The 24508-nt window shown below is 38.5% G+C and overlaps 4 protein-coding genes across 6 annotated transcripts; all 4 read left to right on the forward strand.

Moving 5' to 3' along the window:
* Positions 1–1134: 1134 nt before the first annotated feature.
* On the forward strand, positions 1135–11775 carry LOC121912842 (lactose-binding lectin l-2-like). Of its 3 annotated transcripts, none has more exons than XM_042435317.1 (2): positions 1135–1220; positions 8387–11775. In XM_042435317.1, the coding sequence occupies exon 2, from the start codon at positions 10619–10621 to the stop codon at positions 11105–11107; it is 489 nt and encodes a 162-aa protein (XP_042291251.1). In that variant the 5' UTR covers positions 1135–1220; positions 8387–10618; the 3' UTR covers positions 11108–11775. The 3 variants fall into 3 exon arrangements, with proteins under 3 accessions (XP_042291251.1, XP_042291252.1, XP_042291253.1); XM_042435318.1 differs by having other exon boundaries at positions 1143–1220; positions 8390–11775; XM_042435319.1 differs by lacking the exon at positions 8387–11775 and adding an exon at positions 3977–4612 and having other exon boundaries at positions 1143–1220.
* On the forward strand, positions 4701–7567 carry LOC121912855 (lactose-binding lectin l-2-like). The gene has a single exon (XM_042435333.1). The coding sequence runs from the start codon at positions 6983–6985 to the stop codon at positions 7466–7468; it is 486 nt and encodes a 161-aa protein (XP_042291267.1). The 5' UTR covers positions 4701–6982; the 3' UTR covers positions 7469–7567.
* Positions 11776–11813: 38 nt separating the features above from the next.
* LOC121912775 (lactose-binding lectin l-2-like) lies at positions 11814–13613 on the forward strand. Its single transcript, XM_042435176.1, has one exon. It carries the CDS (start codon positions 13038–13040, stop codon positions 13515–13517), a length of 480 nt encoding a protein of 159 aa, XP_042291110.1. The 5' UTR covers positions 11814–13037; the 3' UTR covers positions 13518–13613.
* A 1950-nt stretch (positions 13614–15563) lies between these two features.
* cdca7b (cell division cycle associated 7b) lies at positions 15564–24336 on the forward strand. The gene is made up of 10 exons (XM_042435175.1): positions 15564–15827; positions 17694–17837; positions 17941–18041; positions 18467–18680; positions 18860–18922; positions 19546–19728; positions 20669–20824; positions 20947–21096; positions 22713–22849; positions 23881–24336. The coding sequence occupies exons 1-10, from the start codon at positions 15810–15812 to the stop codon at positions 23900–23902; spliced, it is 1188 nt and encodes a 395-aa protein (XP_042291109.1). The 5' UTR covers positions 15564–15809; the 3' UTR covers positions 23903–24336.
* Positions 24337–24508: the final 172 nt, after the last annotated feature.

Genomic DNA, 24508 nt, shown 5'->3' on the forward strand with positions numbered 1-24508 from the left:
ATTTTAAACTGCCACTCACAGCCGCATCTACAGCCGCATTGACTCCACAGGCAGAAATAGAAGCAAATCAACATTATCAATGTGATTTATGAGGTATTTTTTAATATATTTCTCAAGAACCGCTCATCCAAACAACTTCACACATTGACATTAATCCACCTGCCGGGTATGAAGTAGATCGGATGAACAGCTCTCGAGATACGCGAAGGACAAACCCACATACATACAGACAGAGATTCCTTGCTTTATATAGAGAGATAACGAATATTCACACATGTAACTCCAGTGATTGGTCAAAAGGAATATTAGTAGTAATAAAGTAGTTTTTCTATTTTTCTATGTATTTTTCTATATAATAGTTTTTATGGTAACTTTTTGGATTACTCATGTGATTTAAGATCTATATTTGATTTAACTTTTGAAGTGTTCTATTTCATATGTGCCTGTATAATATTGATGTTGTTTCAAGTTGTTTTTGCCCTTTTCTTAGAGGTGCAACCCCTTGGTAAATTCCCAGTTAAAATGGGCATAGAAGTAGAAACCATACCATTGCTACAATATTAGGCCCTGTCATTTGAGCATCATAATCTTTTCCTAGGTTGTTTACAACATATATCTCAACGTGAGGTATGACAGACTATCTTGTTTATTTTTAGTGAGTGTATTTTTTTTAGAGTGTTTTCCTGCCTCGGATTAGTCTGTATAGAGATACATGACGTTTCTAAAATTACGATTGGTTAAGGGGCGGGTCTATCACGCAGAGCAACGGGAGTGTGCGCTTCTTTGAGACGAGAGTCAGTGTGTGTGTTAGGGTGCTGTGGCGAATAGCTACAAAAGTTAATTAAGCGTCAGATTAAGTGAGTCCAGTAACAGCCTAACTCATTTGTAAGGAGTTGGTTAAATGGCTAGGAGTTTTCGCCCTTGGCATTGTGTCTCATTTTAACGCTGTAGGCTGCTCCTGCTGCTTAGTTATTAGTTAGCATGCACGCTAATGTTATGCTAGCGTTTTATGTATGGACTCTGAAGCCCGCTCTCAGCATCAGACTGGGCACCTTTGGCTTTAGAGAGAAACCTACCGTTTCTTTCTTCTTTTTTCACTGGGACTTTCCTTCTTCATCGCTGCTGGGACGGAATGCGGACTTCCCTTCACCTTGCCTGGTACGGAGTTTGGTCTGGGGTCGGCCATCACAGTAAAGAGACGGTTTAACTGTCCGGCGTGGGTGAGTAACCCACAAGAGAAACTTGAAGTAGGGATGCACGATATTGGATTTTTTGCCGATATCCAATATGCCGATATTTCCAACTCATCGTGGCCGATTGCCGATTTTTTTCCAGCTGGCTGAGGAGGCTATTATGCATGCAAGCAGAGATTGTACTAAGTATGATCAAGAAAGACAATATATGAAGGAAGAACTTAGGAGGACTGGAGTTCAGGAGCTCAGCGTTAAAACTTTAATGAACCTGACACGTGGATGGAGCAGTAGAGTTTTCTTTGAGTTTACTAGACAGCCAGGATTAAATGTGTAGGATTTAATCTCTGGTCCACACTCCGGAGCAGAAGGTAGCGGTAATGCACCTAATACGCTGGTTGCCAACTGCATTTATAAATCAAAAAAAATTTTTTTCCAAACAGAGTGGTACATCCTGTCAGTCGAGGTGTTTCCTCTCCGTGCAGCCGATCATAGCAGCTCCTCTACGGACTGTTTCTCACTGATGGTGCTTCCCCGCGCAGGCTCCACTTCACTCAAGTCGGGGCAGCTCACGTGAGAACTCACCCTAAGAGAACACCAAACGTGCTTTTGTTTTATTCTCTTTGTTGGGACGGGCAGGAGTGTGTTTGGTTATTAGCAGTAATTCATAATTATCTATGATAATTATAAATTATGAAATCAAAAGATTATTAATATCAATCAATAATTCAGACACCAACTGTTGGATCCTTGAGGAGCACAGTTGGTTATTAACAATGATTAACAATTATCAGTAATAATTGATTAATTATAAAATTAATAGAATTATTAACATGTACTAACAAATACAGGGCATCACCTGGAAACCGGGACCAATAACCAAACAAGGTAGTCTTATAAAAGGAGTTAACAAATGCTTAATTCAATAAACTACTAAACTTCTAAAATCTAATTCTACCAAGCAAAACACAAACAGCTATGTACAGGGTTGAACACATGCAGGGGAGTGCATGTGTGCGTGTGTGTGTATATATGAGTGTGTGTGTGTGTGTGTGTGTGCCAAGATGGCGACTTGGCCTGACGTGATGACGTCATCGGTCTGCGACGCGGACGTGACTATGGGAGGAAGTCATGTCACGTGAGAACCGAATGGTGGAAATACGGCGGTGTCTTGGTTAGACAATAGCAAGATGGCGCCGCCTGGTGGTCGGCGTCTTGCACTCACCCAATTCCGTGAAAAACACACATGTCTGATGGCGGATACAAAATGTATTTTTTATAGAATTACAACAACCTCTTGCACATTTGTGTAGATTGAAATGATTGTTTTAGTTAAAGTGCTTTTACATGTCTGTTCTAGATTTTCATACTCTTTGCTTGTTGATTAAATGAAGGAACATCACATGAATTTCATATTCTGATTCATCACTAATAGGGAGTTTTGTTACCTTCAAGCAGGCTCCCCCAGAGGCCAATAATTCTCTTTTTAACTGCAACGATCACGGTTTTTAGGGGCAGTCTGAGATTTCTTGGGGCATTTTTGCCCTTGCCCCCCGCTAATTTCCGACGCTGTTTGGGGTATACTTAAGAAATGCGTAGCTTTTCCAGTATATATGTGTATATTTTAAACTGCCACTCTTCACATACACACAACATAACTGTTGGGCCGAACCTACCTAAAACATTTAATCTGACATCTAGCAGTAAATCGAGAGTTTTACATTTACAACATGAGCAAACATATCTGTGGAGGTCTGCTTATACAGTTCCTCAATGGCAATTATAATGAGCCATTTTAATTCATTATGACTTTGAGATATTTAAAGCAATAGTGAATCTCTAATTTTTCTCCATTTCATAATAACTTTATTTTGCAAATATCAGCTTTTCTACAACCGAAAACAAAAACTTGAGTTGTATAACTGTTGACCATCAATGTCCATTTCTCACAGAAGTCACATTTGTTTTATTTCTTCACCTGCTGGTTTGCGTAAATTCAAAGTGATTGGCTGTCCCAGCTATTTATATTCTGTTTTAGATAAATATGGGAACAGCACAGGTGTAACAACTGTTATGATGCAATCACAAGTACACTACCTAAAATACATGTAAATATATTTTTATGTATTCAAAACTCAATATTTGCTTGGTTCTGATGGTAAAATCACACTGTTGTGAGTTAGTTTATATTAGATCTATTTAACATAGGCAGCAGCCAGGGCTTAATACACTTTTTATATCTGTTCTAACTGAGGCTCTGGGCTTTTTCCCCAAATCATTTTAGTGCCAAGAGCATCTTTACTTTATCACAAGGCAACATTCAAAGGTGAACACTTTAATGTTATGATCAGCTAAGTCCTTGTCAGGCATTAAAAACTCTTTCAAAGACAGACTGTGATCACTTTTTATGACCAATACTTCCCTCAGATGATCACAAAAAAATAAACATTCTTCTTGGCACTTTTTGGTAGTGCACGGACAAAAGATATATTCATTCCTTGACTCAGTTTTGTTTTAAACAACACCAATCTGTATTTACCTCACATCTTTATTGGGGTGGAAGGAGAGTGAATGGATTAGACCTTATATATTATTTGAATAAGTTGTAGGTTTTGTGTGACATCTCCAGGTGTGCTGGTCTTTTTTGGCTCATGTTCAGATACTGTGTGGCAGTGTGCAACTGACAATGTTTGCCAAGTGCACTTGGCCAATAATATTACACCAACAGTGCAGACACCCACTCCACAGCATATAAAAGAAAACAGACTGTTACTTGTCTCCTCCTGGATCTCCATCCCACTCACTGGCGCATATCAGCTCTGCTCCTGTGACACAAGGACACCATCATGCTCTTGTTCCTTTTCTTGGTTGGTCTGGCTCTGGCCACCGCATCTCCTTCAGGTGACCGTGAAGTGAAGCTACAGCAGGGCGACTGTCCCATGTTCTGGTACAGCTTCAATGGCCGCTGCTACAAGTACATTGCCACACGTATGACCTGGGCTGATGCAGAGTTCCACTGTGTGTCAGAGAGTGCCAACCTGGTGTCTATCCACAGTCTGAGTGAGAACAATTTTGTCAAATCCCTGATCAAGAACTTTGACCCTGCTGTCTCACCCACCTGGATCGGACTCAGTGACATCCATAAAGAAGGAAGATGGATGTGGTCTGATGGATCTGCAGTCCACTTTGTCTTTTGGGACAAAGACCAGCCAAACAATTCAGGAAACTGTGTGCACAACAACTTGGGCAGTCAGCTGAAATGGAATGACACTCCTTGTTCTGAGACATTCCCTTTTGTCTGTGTATCTCGCACAGTTTGTCCTTAGGATCTGAGATGGTTATGTCCGATTCAACCAATGACTTTCCACCTGTTGCTCTGTTGAAATGCATTGGTTCTCAACAATAAAGATATATTTCTGCAAGTTTATGTGTACAGAAAGTAATTTTTATCAAGCCTTCATTTTTATGAATGAAAAGAACACTAAGATGTATGTATGTTCATATGGATGTTTATGCAAACACAGCTCACAAACACCTGACAACAGTCAACTGAAAGCTGCTCTCATTTAACTGACATAGGGAGAAACCACATCTCTGCCCCTTAATCTGTTCTGAATATCACAAAATACTTTGAAGGGATCATTTTTTTGAAAAACATCAAACAGACCAGTGTGTCACATAGAATCTGGGTGAGTCAGTTACTGGGAGAAGACAAGAGGGTCAAACAAAAGGGGAAATAGAAAAAGCAGAGAATGCAACTTGTCTGCATGGTTTTACACCTCTGAATCACCAATAAATACATGATAAACTATGTTTAACACATTATCTGAGGGGTAGTTTAAAAAAAAAAAAGTATCTTGAAGTATCTTCCTAACTCTCCATAGACCTTATTAATACAGATTGTCATTTTAACGTTTTGGGGTATATTTAAGAAAGGTGTAGCTTTTCCAGTACATATGTATATATTTTAAACTGCCACTCACGGCTCCTGCTACAGATACATTACCACACATAAGACCTGGGCTGATGCAGAGCTCCACTGTGTGTCAGAGAGGCCAACCTGGTGTCTATCCACAGTCTGGATCACAAAAAATATACAAATATACAATTTAAAGTGTATGAACAGAAGTTATTTCTCCAACTCTTACTTTCACCATTGTTGGATATTCATGTAGTCAACTCCTGTAATTCAATAAAAAAATCTTTGGGAGTCTGCAAATTTCAGTGTGCAGACAAACTCTCAATTTCTTTTATTTTCATGAATATTGAACATTCACACATGTAACTCCAATGATTGGTCAAAAGAAATATTCAGATAACTTTTTGATAGTCTCAAAATTGTCCTTTTTGTCCCAGTTTGACTATACAAAATGTATTATTTATAAAATTACAACAAAAAGCATTTACTTTTGACAATAATGGCATAAAGACATTTCAATCCATAGATTTTTCTTCTTGCACATTTGTGTAGATTTAAATGATTGTTTTAGTTAAAGTGCTTTTACATGTCTGTTCTAGATTTTCATACTCTTTGCTTGTTGATTAAATGAAGGAACATCACATGAATTTTATATTCTGATTCATCAATAATAGGGAGTTTTGTTACCTTTAAGCAGCCTCCTCCAGAGGCCAATAATTCTCTTTTTAACTGCAACACAAAGTATCTTCCCAACTCTCCATAGACCTTATTAATACAGATTGTCATTTTAACTTTTGAGGTATACTTAAGTAATGTGTAGCTTTTCCAGTATATATGTGTATATTTTAAACTGCCACTCTTCACATACACACAACATAACTGTTGGGCCGAACCTACCTAAAACATTTAATCTGACATTTACAAGTAAATCGAGAGTTTTACATTTAGTAACATGAGCAAACATATCTGTGGAGGTCTGCTTATACAGCTCCTCAATGGCAATTATAATGAGTCATTTTAATTCATTATGACACTGAGATATTTACAGCAATAGTGAATCTCTAAATTGTATCTATCTCATGAAAACATTTTGCTAATATCATCTTTTCTACAACCAAAAACTCAAACTTGAGTTATATAACTGTTGACCATCAATGTCCATTTCTCACAGAAGTCACATGTGTTTTATTTCTTCACCTGCTGGTTTGCATAAATTCAAAGTGCTTGGCTGTCCCAGCTATTTATATTCTGTTTTAGATAAATATGGGAACAGCACAGGTGTAACAACTGTTATGATGCAATAACAAGTACACTACCTAAAATACACGTGAATATCTTTTTATGTATTCAAAACTCAATATTTACTCGGTTCTGATGGTAAAATCAAACTGTTGTGAGTTAGTTTATATTTGATCTATTTAACACAGGTAGCAGTCAGGGCTTAATACACTTTTTATATCTGTTCTAACTGAGGCTCAGGGCTTTTTCCCAAATCATTTTAGTGCCAAGAGCATCTTTACTTCATCACAAGGCAAAATTCAAAGGTAGACAACACCAATTTGTTTTTACCTCACTTTATTGGGGTGGAAGGAGAAAGAATGGATTAGACCTTATATATTATTTGAATAAGTTATAGGTTTTATGTGACATCTCCAGGTGTGCTGGTCTTTTTTGGCTCATGTTCAGATACTGTGTGGCAGTGTGCAACTGACAATGTTTGCCAAGTACACTTGGCCAATAATATTACACCAATAGTGCAGACACCCACTCCACAGCATATAAAAGAAAACAGACTGTTACTTGTCTCCTCCCGGATCTCCATCCCACTCACTGGTGCATATCAGCTCTGCTCCTGTGACACAGAGACACCATCATGCTCTTGTTCCTCTTCTTGTTTGGTCTGGCTCTGGCCACTGAGTCTCCTTCAGGTGACCGTGAAGTGAAGCTACAGCGCGGCGACTGTCCCATGTCTTGGTACAGCTTCAATGGCCGCTGCTACAAGTACATTGCCACACGTATGACCTGGGCTGATGCAGAGTTCCACTGTGTGTCAGAGAGTGCCAACCTGGTGTCTATCCACAGTCTGAGTGAAAACAATTTTGTCAAATCCCTGATCAAGAACTTTGACCCTGCTGTGGGACCCACCTGGATCGGACTCAGTGACATCCATAAAGAAGGAAGATGGATGTGGTCTGATGGATCCGCAGTCCACTTTGTCAATTGGGACAAAGGACAGCCAAACAATTCAGGAAATCAACACTGTGTGCACAATAACTTTGGCAGTCAGCTGAAATGGAATGACTTTCAGTGTGCTGAGACATACCCTTTTGTCTGTATATCTCACACAGTTTGTCCTTAGGATCTGAGATGGTTATGTCTGATTCAACCAATGACTTTCCACCTGTTGCTCTGTTGAAATGCATTGGTTCTCAACAATAAATATATATTTGTGCAAGTTTATGTGTGTACAGAAAGTCATTTTGATCAAACCTTAATTTTTATGAATGAAAAGGACACTAAGATGTATGTATGTTCATGTGGATGTTTACGCAAACACAACTCACAAACACCTGACAACAGTCAACTGAAAGCTGCTCTCATTTAACTGACAAAGGGAGAAACCACATCTCTGCCCCTTAATCTGCTCTGAATGTCACAAAATACTCTGGTGAAGGGATCATTTCTCTGAAAACATAAAACAGACCAGTGTGTCACATAGAATCTGGGTGAGTCAGTTACTGGGAGAAGACAAGAGGGGGAATAGAAAAAGCAGAGAATGAAACTTGTCTGCATGGTTTTACACCTCTGAATCGCCAAAGAATACATGATTAACTATGTGGTTCAGACAAAAATGTGAAAAAAAAATATGAAGATACACCTTTCTAAAAATTTGTCTGTCTAACAATTTAATTTGGCTTAATAGGTATTGGGAATTAACTCAATCAGCGATGAGAGCAAAGTGCACATGATCCTTCCCTGTAATTCTGATGCAGCTTGATCACACCCTGGACAACAGTATTACAAAGTTGAAATTATATAATTATATTCCCCTGACATGCTTCAATTAATCAAGCAATGTAATGTGTGAACAGCTGCCTCTGTCTCAACTCAGCTGATTCCAGCTGGCATGAGCTGTGACAAGAAGCACTCCATGCCATGTGCTGCGTTTGTGTGTGTGTGTGTGTGTATGTGAAAGGGAGGTAGGGTCACTGATGGTTGACACCTGGCAGCGATAAGGTTTGCTGATGCTGTTAATCCCTATCATTCTTTTACTCAGCAGGCTTCTGCCAACTAAACAACGGTGACGGATGATGGAGAAATGAGGGACACACATTTTTTAATGATGTGAATAATAAAAAAAACATTTTATTTATTCAGCTTCAGCTTTATTGTCTGTATATTGTTATAACAAAGCTCTCACTATCGCAGGAATAAAATTCTGGTAGAGAAATTTTAAATACTTAAAAAGCAATGATAAAAAAATGAAATATATTAACTCATCCCAAGTTCCCTAAACCCCCAAATCCCCTGGAAAAAATGCAAAGGACATGACCTCTATATCTTCAAAAAGCCAGGTTTATTGAGGATATGGAGGTCCTCAGACATTTTGATTTGTCATTTGGGAAAAGCACAGATGTTACTGGTAATATTGATGATGGCTCTGTTCGATTCAAGTGTTCCAGTAAGCCATGACAGTGTGACAGTGAGCCTGCATGCACACTACCAAGACCCTGAAACTGAGCCAGCTAAATGTCATTCAGTCATAATTTATTATTATGTCACACCTGTAATATGTAAAAATATCTTCAGTAAAAAAGATCTATGGTAGCTACGGCCTTGTTAAGTACAGACTGTTATATAACTGACATCTTGGTAGGCCTGTAGACTTTACCAAGAGAGACATCAAGACCTATTCTTGTTTATTTTAAACATGTTGTGAATGAAGATCTTAATCAGGGGTGTCCACACTTTACACGTAAATAATGATCCCATGCAGATATTTATAGGCCACTAATGTGGGGGAAGTATGTACACAAGTTATTTTATCAACCCAAATTTTCTCTGACACTTGACAGTCACACAGATAACTTCCACTCATTGTGCAAAACAAAAACATATTATTAGGAGAACTAACAGTGAAATAACAGTTTTTTACTTGCTTGTTTGTGTAAGTTTAGATTATTAAAGTGTTTTTCAAAGTCTGCTCCACCACTTCATATTCTCTGTGTAGTAGATAAATTTGGGAACAGCTGTTTTGATCACACGAACACCGAGTACAAATACTCTGTGGGAGGGGGGTAAAGTGCAATAAAGTCATGTATGCAACACGTGTTCAACATCATTTCAACCTAAAGGTAAAATAACAATGAGTGAAATGTTCAGGGGAGAACCACAATTTTTCCCAAAGCATTTTAGTGGTAAAAGCATCTTTGATTCATTACAAGACAAAAGTTAAAGATGATCTCAAGGTGAAGGCTCACTTTCATACAGAAATTCATTGTTATGAGCAGTTTAGTGCTTGTCTGTGCAGTAAAACTCTCTTTCAAAGATAGACACTGATCCCTTTCTATCACCAACATTTTCCTTCAGATATTCACAGAAAAGAAAAATTCTTCTGGAACTTCTTGGCAGAGCATGGAGAAAGGATAAAATCTTCATTTAGTCTGGCATATTAGAGGATACCTTCACAATTTTTCAAGTTGGTCTTTAAACTCCAGTCAGGTGCCCATATGAACATTGAAACACTGTAATCATTCCTCCTGTTCATACTGACCATTAGAAGATCCTCCAAATGCCTTTTCAATGTAAGTGGACACAATTCAATGTCCTTGTTTTGTGAAAAAATATATTTCAGAGTTCATCTGAATTTAATGTGAGGCTTAAGTCATCCACACTAGTTAAATTAAATGGATATCTTCCAAAGTTAAAGTGTTTTAGTACAAAATTCCTCTTTGTTTCCCCAGACAGTCTTTCTCATTCTTCTGTTGAATGACTGTGAGAGGATAGTAATAAAAAGAGGAACATTTGCAGTAAAAAGGTGTTAACTTTGGAAGATATCCACTCGATTTTACTAATTTGAATATAAGCTTCTGATAACCTTCAAATACGTATTTGCACAAACTGAGGGCTGTCCATCACTTACATTGAAGCACATGAGGAATGACTCTTCTAACGGCCAGTATGAACAGGAGGAATGATTACAGCAAGAAAAAACACTTTCAATGTTCATATGTAAATATGAATATTATTTTAAGACACAACTAACTAATTATAGTGTTGATATGAAATCTCATGGTGAATTGATGGTCTTTTCTTGAGTTATGCTCAACTTCTGTGTGTTACTGTGTGGGTGAAAATGTTTGGCAAGTGCTCTTGACCAATCATATAATGCCAGCAGTGCAGACACCCTCTCTAAAGCATTTAAAAGAGAACAGCCTTTCCCCTGTCTCTGCACGATTCTTGATCACACCTCACAGTGCAGATCAGCTCCAATCAAGAAATTACCAACATGCTCTTGTTCCTCTTCTTGTTTGGTCTGGCTCTGGGTGCCGAGTCTCCTTCAGGTGACCATGAAATGAAGCTACAGCGTGGGAACTGTCCCATGTTCTGGTACAGCTTCCAGGGCCGCTGCTACAAGTATGTCTCCACACATATGACCTGGGCTGATGCAGAGCTCCACTGTGTGTCAGAGAAGGCCAACCTGGTGTCTATCCACAGTCTGGAAGAACAGAATTTTGTCACATCCCTGATCAAGAACTTTGACCATACTAAGGAACCCACCTGGATTGGACTCAGTGATGTCCACAAAGAAGACAGATGGATGTGGTCTGATGGATGTGCAGTTAACTTTGACTTTTGGTTTCCAGGAGAGCCAAACAATAATAATAGAATTGAAGACTGTGTTCACAACAACCATGGTACTGATCTGAAATGGAATGATGCCAAATGTTATTACACCTATCCGTCTGTTTGTGCTTCTCGCATAGTCTGTCCTTAGCAACTGACATGGTTGCTATGGGCAACCTGGTGAATTTCCTCTTGTTCTTGTTCTGTTAAAATGCAATGGGCCTCAACAAAAAAAGTTACAAATGTTCATGAAGAAAAGTCATTTATCTAACCTTCATTTTCACCAGTGTTGGACATTCATAATGACAGATAAGACTTGGGCTGATGCAGAGCTCCACTGTGTGTCAGAGAGGCCAATCTGGTGTCTATCCACAGTCTGGAACACAAAAAATAAACATATATACAATTTTACGTGTGTACAGAAGTTATTTCTCTAACTCTTACTTTCACCATTGTTGGATGTTCACATGTTCGACTCCAGTGGTTCAATAAAAAAATCTGTGTGAGTTTGCAAATTTCAGTTTGCAGACAAACTCTCAATTTCTTTTATTTTCATGAATATTGAACATTAACACATGTAACTCCAATGATTGGTCGAAAGGAATATTCACACAACTTTTTGATTTATGGAATAAAGACATTTCAATCCACAGATTTTTCCTCTTGCAAGTTTGTGTAGATTTAAATGATTGTTTTAGTTAAAGTGCTTTTACATGTCTGTTCTAGATTTTCATACTCTTTGCTTGTTGATTAAATGAAGGAACATCACATGAATTTTATATTCTGATTCATCAATAATAGGGAGTTTTGTTACCTTTAAGCAGCCTCCTCCAGAGAACAATAATTCTCTTTTTAACTGTAACACAAAGTATCTTCCCAACTCTCCATAGACCTTATTAATACAGATTGTCATTTTAACTTTTGGGGTACACTTAATAAATGTGTAGTTTATCCAGTATATATGTGTATATTTTAAACTGCCACTCTTCACATACACACAACATAACTGTTGGGCGTAACCTAAAACATTTAATCTGACATCTACAAGTAAATCCAGAGTTTTACATTTACTAACATGAGCAAACATATCTGTGGAGGTCTGCTTATACAGCTCCTCAATGGCAATTATAATGAGCCATTTTAATTCATTATGACACTGAGATATTTAAAGCAATATAAAAACTTAAATTTTCTCCATTTCATTTTGCTAATATCAACTTTTCTACAACTGAAAACTAAAACTTGAGTTATATAACTGTTGGCCATCAACGTCCATTTCTCACATAAGCCACGTGTTTTATTTCTTCACCTGCTGGTTTGCGTAAATTCAAAGTGATTGGCTGTCCCAGATATTTATATTCTGTATCAGATAAATATGGGAACAGCACAGGTGTAACAGCTCTTATGATGTAATCACAAGTACACTACCTTACACATGGATATCTTTTTATGTATTCAAAACTCAATATTTACTTGGTTCTGATGGTAAAATCACACTGTTGTGAGTTAGTTTATATTAGATCTCTGAGGTTTTTCCCAAATCATTTTAGTGCCAAGAGCATCTTTACTTCATCACAAGGCAAAATTCAAAGGTGAACACTTTAGTGTTATGATCAGCTGATCCTTGTCGAGCATTAAAAACTCAAAAAATAAATAAATAGAATAAATAAAAAATAAAAATTCTTCTTGGCACTTTTTGGTAGTGCAATGAGAAAAGATATATTCATTCCTTAACTTAGTTTTGTTTTAAACAACACCAATCTGTTTTTACCTCACAGGGTCTTTATTGGGATGGAAGGAGAATGAATGGATTAGACCTTATATATTATTTGAATAAGTTGTAGGTTATATGTGACATCTCCAGGTGTGCTGGTCTTTTTTGGCTTATTTTCAGATACTGTGTGGCAGTGTGCAACTGAATATGTTTGTCAAGTACACTTGGCCAATACTATTACAACAACAGTGCAGACACCCACTCCACAGCATATAAAAGAAAACAGACTGTTACTTGTCTCCTCCTGGATCTCCATCCCACTCACTGGCGCATATCAGCTCTGCTTCTGTGACACAGGGACACTATCATGCTCTTGTTCCTCTTCTTGTTTGGTCTGGCTCTGGCCACCGCATCTCCTTCAGGTGACCGTGAAGTGAAGCTACAGCAGGGCGACTGTCCCATGTTCTGGTACAGCTTCAACGGCCGCTGCTACAAGTACATTGCCACACGTATGACCTGGGCTGATGCAGAGTTCCACTGTGTGTCAGAGAGTGCCAACCTGGTGTCTATCCACAGTCTGAGTGAGAACAATTTTGTCAAATCCCTGATCAAGAACTTTGACCCTGCTGTCTCACCCACCTGGATCGGACTCAGTGACATCCATAAAGAAGGAAGATGGATGTGGTCTGATGGATCTGCAGTCCACTTTGTCTTTTGGGACAAAGACCAGCCAAACAATTCAGGAAACTGTGTGCACAACAACTTGGGCAGTCAGCTGAAATGGAATGACACTCCTTGTTCTGAGACATTCCCTTTTGTCTGTGTATCTCGCACAGTTTGTCCTTAGGATCTGAGATGGTTATGTCCGATTCAACCAATGACTTTCCACCTGTTGCTCTGTTGAAATGCATTGGTTCTCAACAATAAAGATATATTTCTGCAAGTTTATGCGTACAGAAAGTCATTTTTATCAAGCCTTCATTTTTATAAATGAAAAGGACACTAAGATGTATGTATGTATGTATGTAGGTTCATATGAATGTTTATGCAAACACAACTCACAAACACCTGACAACAGGCATGAAACTTGTCTGCGTGATTTTATACCCCTGAATACCTCCAATAAATACATGATAAACCTATGATTAACACATTATCTGAGGGGTTGGTTAGATAAAAACGTAAAAAAAAAAATATGGATACACCTTTCTAAAAAGATTGCTGTCTAACAATTTCATTTGGCTTAAGAGATATTGGGAATTCAATGAATCAGTGATGAGAGCAAAGTGCACATGATCCTTCCCTGTAATTCTGGCACAGCTTGATCACACCCTGGACAACAGTATTACAAAGTTGATATTGTATTCCCCTGAAATGCTTCACTTAATTGAGCAATGTAATGTGTGAACAGCTGCCTCTGTCTTAACTTGGATGATTCCAGCTGGCATGAGCTGTGACAAGAAACACTCCATGCTATGTGCTGTGTGAATCCCCAAATCCCCTGAAAAAAAATGCCGGGGACATGACCTCCATATCCTCAATAAGCCAGCTCTAGTGAGGATATGGAGGTCTTCAGACATTTTGATTTGTCATATAGGAAAAGCACAATTGTTACTAAAAACATTAACAATGGCTCTGATCCATGCCATGACAGTGTGACAGTGAGTTAGTATGCACACTACCAAGACCCTGAAACTGAAGCAGCTAAATGTAATTCAGCCATCATTTATTATGTCACACCTGTGACATGTAAAAATATCTTCAGTAAAAAAGATCTATGGTAGCTACGGCCTTGTTAAGTACATGCTGTTATATAAGTGACATCTTGGTAGGCCTGTAAGCTGCAGACTGTAGGCCTGACTCTAGACTGTAGGTCTCGATGGCACTGAGTGCCATCAAGGCCTATTCTTGTTCATTTTAAAAATACTGTGGGAATGAAGGTCTTAATCAGGGGTGCCCATACTTAACGTGTAAATAATGATCCCATGCAGATCTTTATAGGCCACTAATGTTGGGGAAGTCTTGTCGTGATGAAACTGTGAATTTTGTTTTTGCACTAGCGTTGAATGCAAATTTCAAATACAATTGTCAACACGTTGAAAAAACAGAGAGTACATCCATCCAAAAATAATTTGGTATGTTTTACTTTATGGGTCCGTAATTAATTTCCTAGAATTTTGAAATTATTGTGTAGTTTGGTACTAATTATTGGGGTAATATGTAGCCTATACTCATATAAATAAAAGCTCAATTAAAGCACAAGTAAATATTGCATTAACATTTCTTGCAACTGAGTAGCCTTACTAGAAATGTGCCAATTGAACACTGCTACTATTATTAGGCTATATCTATAATCATCATCATCATCATCATCATCATCATCATTATCATCAACAATTTTATTGACAGATTCAGAGTCCATTAGAATAACCACCAAAGTTGTTCTTTTATTACATTATTCAGAAAACAACAGTTTTAAAAGAAAGCATTATAAATAATGTATAGATAATGACAAAATAATAAAGTGAATAATTTTGTTGGATACTCCTTTGCCTGACATGAGTTATTCCTGCTGTTGAAGCAACAGTTTGAGAACTAATTTCTTAAATTTCACCTGCAGAAATCCCTCAGGAATCTTATGCCTGAAAGTCTGCTTAAAATGTTGATACTGTTAATTCTCCTAAATACAATCATGGCACTGATAATCAAGGGCATTGGTACAGCATACAAGACAAACATGATGCTGGCAGCCTTTCTGTCTGGACTGGATAGCCACGCCCACATACCCTTTTCGCGCGAAAGAACGGACTGCACCATTATGAGTGTGGGGAGGGGAGACCCAGAAGAGAGACCACTCCTAAACACAAAGAAAAACACCTTCACCAAAACAATGTAAATGAGCGTAGGCTTTCAGATAAATATTGACTTCATAAAATCGTAAATCGACTCTCAAAATTACAATTAGTAGAATAACCACAAGTGTAGCCATAAGCCCAGCAGCGACAACACCCCTATTTTTTGCAATCATCGGACTTGTGTAGCGGCTAATTTTTAAATCCACCTCCACTCATTTGGGTTTTCATTTTACACGACAAAACTTTCCGTTGGACGGAGATTTTGCAGTAAAACGGATATAAAAATGACACTCAGATCAAAGGTAAGCGACAGAGCATTGTCTTCAAATGTAGCTCTCTTTCCCTCGTCGGATTTTTTAAAATGGAAATAAACACAATGAGTCAAAACGAGCACTATTGTTAACAGCTAACGTTGTTGGCTTGGCCGACCTGAATCTGCTCAGTTGTAGAGATACGTTGTAATAACTTTTTAACGGCATAAGCGACTGTACTAGCTGTAATTAATTAAGGTCGGTAACCTACACATCCTGTCATAATGTTATATACCGAACACTATTTTCATAACTTGTCATCTGTCTTTGTTTTGAACTGGATAACAGTTAGCTAGCTTACACGTGATCGGCTTCACGTTAGTGTTCAGGTGATCGTTTACATTTTGGATAAATGTCTGAACTGTCAGCTAATGCCCAATGTGAAAGGAGTGTGGTGGCCTCAGTGTTTTGTCAAAGGAGCTGGAGAGGTGGGCCCAACCTATGTCGCCCTATCTCCGGGGAGGTCAGAGGTCAACATTCCTGAGGCTGGAGAAAAGGGTTCAGCTGATATCAGCAAGTTGGACCTGAGACATCAATCAATGCATGGATCAGACTAGGGCTGCAACGATTATTTTCACTATCGATTAGTCATTGGGTCTATAATAGCTCAGAAAATGGTGAACAATTTCGATCAGCCAAAGATGCAACCTAAATGTTTTCTTTTGTCTCAATTAACAGTCCACCAACCCAAAGATATGATATTACTGTCATAGAGGTCTAACTTCACGTTAAAGGAGCCAGAAAATATTCACAAATACAAAGTTGGAACCAGATCATTTTTTGCATTTAAAAAAAAAAAAAAAGTCAAGTCATATTTATTTATAAAGCACATTTAAATCAACAAAAGTGGACCAACGTGCAGTACAATCGAAATAGCAAAAACCATAAAACAACACAATAAAACACAAAGACCAGTTTAGACAAAAAGACAATAAAATAATAAAGCAATAAGACCATAATAAAAGAAAGTCAACCCTCATACTGACTCAAAGGCCAAGGAATAAAGATGTGTTGTAACATGGGATTTTAAAACAGGAAGTATAGGGGCCAGCCTTACATGCAGAGGCAAATCCTTCCAGAGTTTGAGGGCTACAACTGCAAAGGCACGATCTCGCCTGTGCTTCAACCTTGATCTTGGGACAAGCAACTAGTCAGTTGCTTGTCCCAAGATTGACCCTTGATTGACCCTGATGGGATGTGTGGTTGTAAATGATCAGAGAGATAGGTTGGAGCTAGCCCATTTAATGCTTTGTAATTACATGATTTTATGGCCAATCCTGGTTTGTTTTTGCCCTCTGCATCCCCCCAAAAACAAAAACAATTGGTTGATTTTTGCAGTTGCTGTTACTATTTTCACACATGCATTTGGCTCTGTGGGACCCCAAACAATATGGAAGTGTCAGTTAAATGTCACTTTTTCTACTTCACTTTTTCCTTAGTCTAATCGCCCTGCCCCCAAGAAGTTGCGCAGACCTGAAGCAATAAGGCTTGCCTTATATTTGATTTGGTACCTATCCAGGTAAACTCAAGACAGGCGGTGACAGCCAGTCTCAAACAAAGCTGAACTAAATTCATTGTTTCCACAGCTTTCACTTCCTTACCAAGGATGTTCACTGATGGAATGGTGCTCCCTCTGGTGTAGAGTGTGGAAATTGAAATGGTCCAGTGTCTTTTTTTTTTTTTTTTTTGTTATAGTAGCCCTTGTGTGATCTGACCAATGAATGGCCTTGAAAGTGCAGCTCTACTCTGGAGATTTTCTTGTAATTTACACATTCCTAGGAAAATATTTATCAGCTGAATTCAGATTTCTAGTTCTGGGTTGTGATGATAACATTTGACCACAATGTCTGCCTGCAGGCTCCATGTTTCAAGTCCAAGTTTATAACTGCTGAGCTGGCTCATCTGTTCAGCCAGTCAGACAGTGAAGAGGAGTTTGAAGGTTTCAGCGATGGTGAGGAGGAAGAGGACAGGGGATGCTTTAACAAGAGGCTGAAGACCAAGGTATGAAATATTCAATATTGGCTGTATTGTTGGATGCCAATGCGGTGCAATAATGCAGCTGAAGCTCCAGCCTGCATGCTTTTTTTTCTCTGTTCTTCTCCAGATGGTGGAGTCAGAAGAGGATAGCGATGTGGACACAGGCTTCTATTCCGATGGCGAGGAGGCCCCCCCGCAAAAGAGAAGGAGTCTTTTAGTAGCCCTGAGGTGCATTAGAAAACAAATAAACAATATTTTGCCAGCTTTATTGAAATTAACGATGATTACATCTGATCAGTTGTGTCTCTGCATGTCTCTGCATGTTCACACCTGGACTTGTGTACCAGTCTGCTCCGTATGTTGCAATACAATTATGCATAAATATAATCCCAGTTTGAGCAGCACTTAGCATTTATGCCAGGATACTGTTTAGGTCTGTTAACATAGAGAAAGCAGTGTTAGGTTACACTAACATTTGTGTTTAAAAAAAAAAAGGTTAATTGGGCATAGATTCAGCTTATTGCTTTGTACCAGTGTATTTGCCCAGTTATAGAAGGACCTTAGTAAACACATGCCAATTTCATGACAATTGTGTTAATAGTGTTGATTCTCCAATGATTGAACAATGATCTTATTTCAATCTTGCTCCTCAGGTTTCCCATCAAAAGACTGTCTACCCCCAAACAGGAACCACAGAAGAAAAATGTCAAAAAGCCAGTCAAAGAAACCCCTCCTTCACAGAGAACCAGGCAGAGGATGAAGCAGCAGGATGAGGAAGAAGAGGAGGAGCAGGAGGAAAACAAAGAGGATGTCCTGTCTCAGAGCCTAAGGAAACGAGACAAGAACATCCAGGAAAACAAGGCCATGGTAATGAACCCTAACAACCTGTGGTGTGGTGCTAAATACACTTTCTTTGAGCTGCACTGACAATCTGAGCTCACTCTCTCAGTTCATTGTCCATAACAATACAAATCTAAAGTTTACATCTACATCATTCAGTCCCTCCCTTGTCGATGTCATTAGTCTCCTCTGTTGTCGTCTTTCAGCTGGCTAAGCTGTTTGCTGATCTGAGCACCATGGCTGACCTGACTCTGCCCACCACTCCTCAAGTGAGTACACACACAAGACCAGTTTCTCGTTAACATATAACATGCAATATTAAACATGTCCTCAGGCAGGAGATTAGCCATTCATTTACCGGTGATGAATAACTTTGTTGTAGTTGTTTACCAAAGACTTTTATTCTGTTTCATTTTGGTTACTTAATCAAGCTGTTGTTTTGTTTACACTAATCATTCTGGTTATGGTGCAGACTATGTTTCTTCTTTTTACTCAGCAGCAACTTAACAACTATGTTCAGGCATGTCTGTGATCAAGGAGAGCTAAATGTATGACTTGAATTGTTAGAAGTTGCAGGTATTAACTTAATGGGTCATTAGTATTCCTGTAAGTGTTATACTAACAAATATTTACCTTTTCATGTGTTCAAGTGTTGATAAGACCCATGTTAAAAACTGGTTGAGAAGAGGGCTGTGGATGCAGGTCAGATAACCTTTTTTGAGTTCCAGTCTGATATATTTTGCTACCGTAACTGGCTGGTACAAAGTACACTTAATTAAATAAACTGATTAAACAGATTGATCAGATTTTCTGTTTTCTACAGAGACTTTTTTCTTTCTTTTTTTAAATTTTTTTTTTACTGTTCTTATCTGTCTTCATCTTATCTATGCAGAAGAAGAAGCGCATTTCAGAGAAAGCAACCGCACGGAAACGCAAATTTGAACCAGAGAGGGGTTCAGAGAGGAGGAACCCGTCCCGTAAGGCCCGCCCTCCAGAGAACTTTGCAGTGGAGGAAAAGAGCGAGCCAATCACCCACAGAAGCCCCAGGACTGTAGACATCAGGAGACTGGTGGAGGTACGCTGTGCAACACATGTGCATACGCTTTAAGCGGTGTGCTGCCACGCAGTACTATACAGCTCTCATGTGTATATAATGCAATGAAGTTTATACTGTAGGAAAGGGGAACTTGCTTGATATAAGAGGTTATTGTCGAGAATTTCTTCATGATGTATCAACTATGCTGTTAATAGAATATACACTGCAGTACCAGGGTAGTGCTTTGATAGTATATTGATAAATTGTCAATCAAATGTTTACATTTGGTGTTTTTATGTTTCTGAATCATATCCGATTATATTATTATTGTTATTAACAATGGATCACATGACTACTTGGTTGTGAAATGGGATTGCTTGTAATGACGAATAAGAGATTTATCACCCGACTGCTGTTCCCATCAGCTACACAGAGCTTTTCAGCATCTTTCAGCTAATTGTTTTGGTTTTACGGCCCACAACTTTACTGTTTTGGTTCACTTTCAGCGCTCTCATCATCATTTTTCCCAGCAGCAGCAGCAGGCAGCACTAAAAGCTCTAAAATCCACTGTACACTATCTGATGACTCCAAATTCTCGCATATGTTGCTCCGTACCTGCTGGATAGGCAACTGTTTGCTAACAAGTTCACCATGTCACCTTTTATAAGATGATAATATGTCAATGTTGAGTTTATATCTTGTTTTTGCTGCCCCCAAGTGGCCAAAAAAATCTCTTGTAGCAGGTTTAACATCTGTAGTGAAGAAGTTTGTTTACTCAAAATACACAATTTCAGTCACCAGATAAGATATCAAATCAACTTTCTACAAATTAATCTCAATAAACAAATTCTACTCAGGAAGAAAGCACAATTATAGTTTTATGTATAAAACTTTGTATTAAAAATATATTGGCTACATAGCAATGTCCTGTTAATGCTTTCTCAGTTGTACCTAAAGTCTGTCTGATGTGATTGGACAGGTGGATGAGGAACATGTTGGTGACAAGCGGAAAAAGAGGAGGAGCCGTAGTTCCAGGAGGAGCCAGTATGAAGTGAGATCAGTCGACGAGATCACCAAAGAAGATCTGGACAACATAGCGTACCGCAGCAAAGACAAGATCTGGGACAAAGAGAATGTGAGTCACAACAGGCTTTGGTCCATTCAATGTTGTCAGTACTATAATATATAATCAGGTTTGCTGGGGGTAGCGCTTTTCTTCACTGAGTGTGTGTGTGTGTGTGTGTGTTTTTCTTTCAGGGAAGCTCGTGTCACCAGTGCAGACAGAAAACTCTGGACACCAAGACAGTGTGTCGCAGCGGTTTCTGTGTGGGGGGCAAAGGTCAGTTCTGTGGACCGTGCCTGAAGAACCGCTACGGAGAGGATGTACGCACAGTGCTGCTTGACCCGGTCAGTACTAATACACACGTGTTCAACATTTAATTTTCTGTTTCTCTCACTGTGGGTTGGTCAGGTGAATACGGGGACTGAAAAGACACCAGAAAAGAAAGAAAAACAGTTTGTCAAACCTGAAGTAGTAAAATTGTAAATATTGCAAGTAACTGTTAGAAACAAATTAAAAAGACATTTAGTTTATCTTCATTTATTCATTTATTTTTGGAACTTGTCACTTCATACAAAAAGCCACAGCGCTACAGAATGGACAATTAAAAGCAAATAATATCTAACGGGAAAAGTAAGAATTCTTCATTCAGAATGGGGGTCAAAGGGGGTCAAAGACAATATTAACAAACTTCAAAGTTTTAATGAAAGCCTCAGTAAGTTGTCTTTTTTGCAAGTGCATACAACATTTAGATTGTTTTTCTGCTTTATTTTATAACTGACACGAGAGACACAAGATAATTTTCCTCAAAAATGTGTACTCATCTTGATTTCACACAACAAAATAATACTGGAATGTGTGGAGTGCTTTTTGTTATTTGCTCACTTTACAAACACAAGACTGGAAAGGAAAAATATGACTTGTTTATAACAAGACTTACTTTCCACAGTCTGTTTAGCAAGTATACCAACTTAGTTTAGCGCGTTAGCATGGCAACATTTGCACTAGCACTAAACACAAAGTACAACTGGGGCTAATTTTGCCATTAGTTTGTTGGTATTTAGTTAAAAAGTATTGGACAAACAGAAATGTTGACCTGATTTTGGTCATATACAGATGGAATGTTAGGGGATAAATGTAAAATGCATTCTTTGGGGACAAGTGTTTTTACCAAATTTCACAGGATCCATCTAATAGTTCTTGAGTTTTTTCAACAAAAAAAACAATATTTCAACCTCAAGATGGCACTAGAGGAAATGTGAAGGGCCCAACAAAGCCATTTGGCTTCATCCTGAGGGGGACATGAATGTCCAGTAGCTCCAGACATTTCACTCTGAACCCAAAATGTCAACCTCATGGTGGCACTAGAGTAAAAGTCAGGGGATTACCAAAGTCATTGGAATACATTGTCTGGAAACTAATATGGTGAGAATCCATCAACTAGACTGAATAAATGAAAACTATGACTTACTGTTTACATTGTAGGAAAAGATCACTGAAGTGATTAGAATTGATCCTCTAGGGAACTTGAATATCTGTAGCAAATTTCATGGCAATCCATCTGATAGTTTGAACAACATTTTTCACTATGAACCACACAAGTCAACCATGTTGGTGCTAGAGGAGCAGCCAGGGATCACCAGGGACTGATATATTTCAGTCTGAACCAAAGAGGTGGACTGACAGTGTCTTCTCTTACCCCATGCTGCTAGCATGGTGAAGAAGACAGTTAGTAAGAGTTAAATATAAATACATACTTTGTTATGCTGATACAGCCTGATATGTGTGTGTCAGGGAGGAAAAACATGATTTGAACTGTAATTGTGATTTGGTGAATATTTCTAGGTTCTGGTGTTTTGGGGGGGGGGGGAATAAACAGAACACAATAGTCAACAGAAACGATAAGAACCAACATATCTGAACGCACAAAGAAACTGGATTCATTTGTGTGTTTTCTTTGTAGACATGGTCGTGTCCCATCTGCCGAGACATGTGTAACTGCAGTCTGTGTCGAAAAAAGGAGGGCCGTTGTGCTACCGGCATCTTGGTGGGATTGGCCCGCTACAACGGCCATGACAATGTTCACGAGTATCTGGAGAGGTAATGTCACCCCCTTTTCCCTGTACGGGTTAATGCCACACATATGCACACTCACGTTGTTGGAAAATGTGTTTAATTAAGTATGGAATTAGGAGAATTTCCAATAATTAGTTTTGATAACTCTTAACAGACTCTTTCTTGCACTAGGAGAACAGGGTTCAGCCTGCTGTAGTTACACTCTAGAGATGATCATGTGTTGGAGTGATGGACTGATTAGTGAGAAGTTTGCAATTTCTAAAACAAAAGGCCCTTATCTGGATACTTAAATCTTTGAAGCTCAGTGTCTGAAGAGTAGTGCCGAAACAATTAGTTGATCGACAAATCAGAAAATGAATTTTCAATTTAACCAAAAATGAATCAGTTAAGTAATTTATCAAGCAAAAATGCCAAATATGTGCATGTTCCAGTTTCTCAAGTGAGAGGATTTGCTGCTTTTCTCTTTTTTATATAAATGTAAATTGATTATCTTTAAGTTTTGGACAGTCATCTTGGACAAAACGAGCAATTTTAAACCCGTGTCTAGACCACAAGCGTATCAGACGTGTTTTTTACTCGCACGTCTCATGCAACAGATACTTTCATTTTAATCTATGCAGCTGTCTGAACCGGCTCCATGCAGGCAAGCGACCCAGCTGCGTTTCAGCTTCAAGTCTGTTTTCTTCTGTTTTATGCACATAACTACAGTCATTGTGTATTGGACTCTGAACACTTCCAAAACGCATGTGGCTTATGTTCAACACTGTACCTGAACACCTCCTGTGTAGACACACAGACAGAGCACTCGCTGCTGCTGCTGCTGCTGCCCTGCTAAACATGCCGCTCACACTACGCTTGCGGTCTAGACACTGGGTAAGACGTTAGCTCGGACTTTGGGAAATAGTGATGTGCATTTTTTACTATTCTCTTACATTTTATAGAAAAAAAGAGTTTTTCAATTTGTCAGAAAAATATGAACAGATTAATTGATAATGAAGATGATAATTAGGTTCAACCCTACTGAGAACTTATGCATTGTTTTTTCTTCATGGCAGCATTCAGAAGGAGCTGCAGTGAGAGTCCAGAGAGGAGAACCTACTCATACAGCTGGTACCTGGGGCAGGCTTTTGTGCTGCACAGTACTGTAGAACTCATTTTAATGCACATTCTTAGGTTTAGAGCAACCTTTTATCTAACTAGAGGAACTTTTCTTTTTTCATGTCACCTTAAGCACATACACTGTTAATATGTTTTATATATCCTGATTTTAATTCTGCATAAGATGCAGAGATGTTCTTTATTGTTATAAGGCCGGTGCTTAATTTTGAGTTGTATATTTTCTTTGGCATATTTTAACTTTTGGTGTTCATTAGAACAAATCTAAGTGGTTATTTTCTGTGTTACGGATGCAAAACAAACCTTGTATACCAACTACTTTTCTAGAACTTAGTAACTTCACGGCATTCCTGTCAGTCCACTGTAAATTCTAATAAAGAATGTCAGTATCTAAATTGTTTGCCATGTTTTTTTATATGTTCATGCAGTCTTTCATCTGTTTGATGCTTGTTTCAGCTTTTTACAGGTGTCAGCAGTGCACTACAGTGTCTTTTAAGGAGGAAAATCATTGTACATTCAGAGCATCAATGTTGGCTGAAGGGGTGCTGCAGGCGAGGCTGAGTAGGT

This window comes from Thunnus maccoyii, chromosome 15, assembly GCF_910596095.1.
Source record: "Thunnus maccoyii chromosome 15, fThuMac1.1, whole genome shotgun sequence".
NCBI lineage: Eukaryota > Metazoa > Chordata > Actinopteri > Scombriformes > Scombridae > Thunnus > Thunnus maccoyii.

Coding starts and splice junctions, on each gene's coding strand:
- LOC121912855 (XM_042435333.1), top strand. CDS start 6,983: ATGCTCTTGTTCCTCTTCTTGTTTGGTCTGGCTCTGGCCACTGAGTCT.
- LOC121912842 (XM_042435317.1), top strand. CDS start 10,619: ATGCTCTTGTTCCTCTTCTTGTTTGGTCTGGCTCTGGGTGCCGAGTCT.
- LOC121912775 (XM_042435176.1), top strand. CDS start 13,038: ATGCTCTTGTTCCTCTTCTTGTTTGGTCTGGCTCTGGCCACCGCATCT.
- cdca7b (XM_042435175.1), top strand. Junction 17,838..17,940: donor ACAAGAGGCTGAAGACCAAG/GTATGAAATATT, acceptor GTTCTTCTCCAG/ATGGTGGAGTCAGAAGAGGA. Junction 21,097..22,712: donor GCACAGTGCTGCTTGACCCG/GTCAGTACTAAT, acceptor TTTTCTTTGTAG/ACATGGTCGTGTCCCATCTG.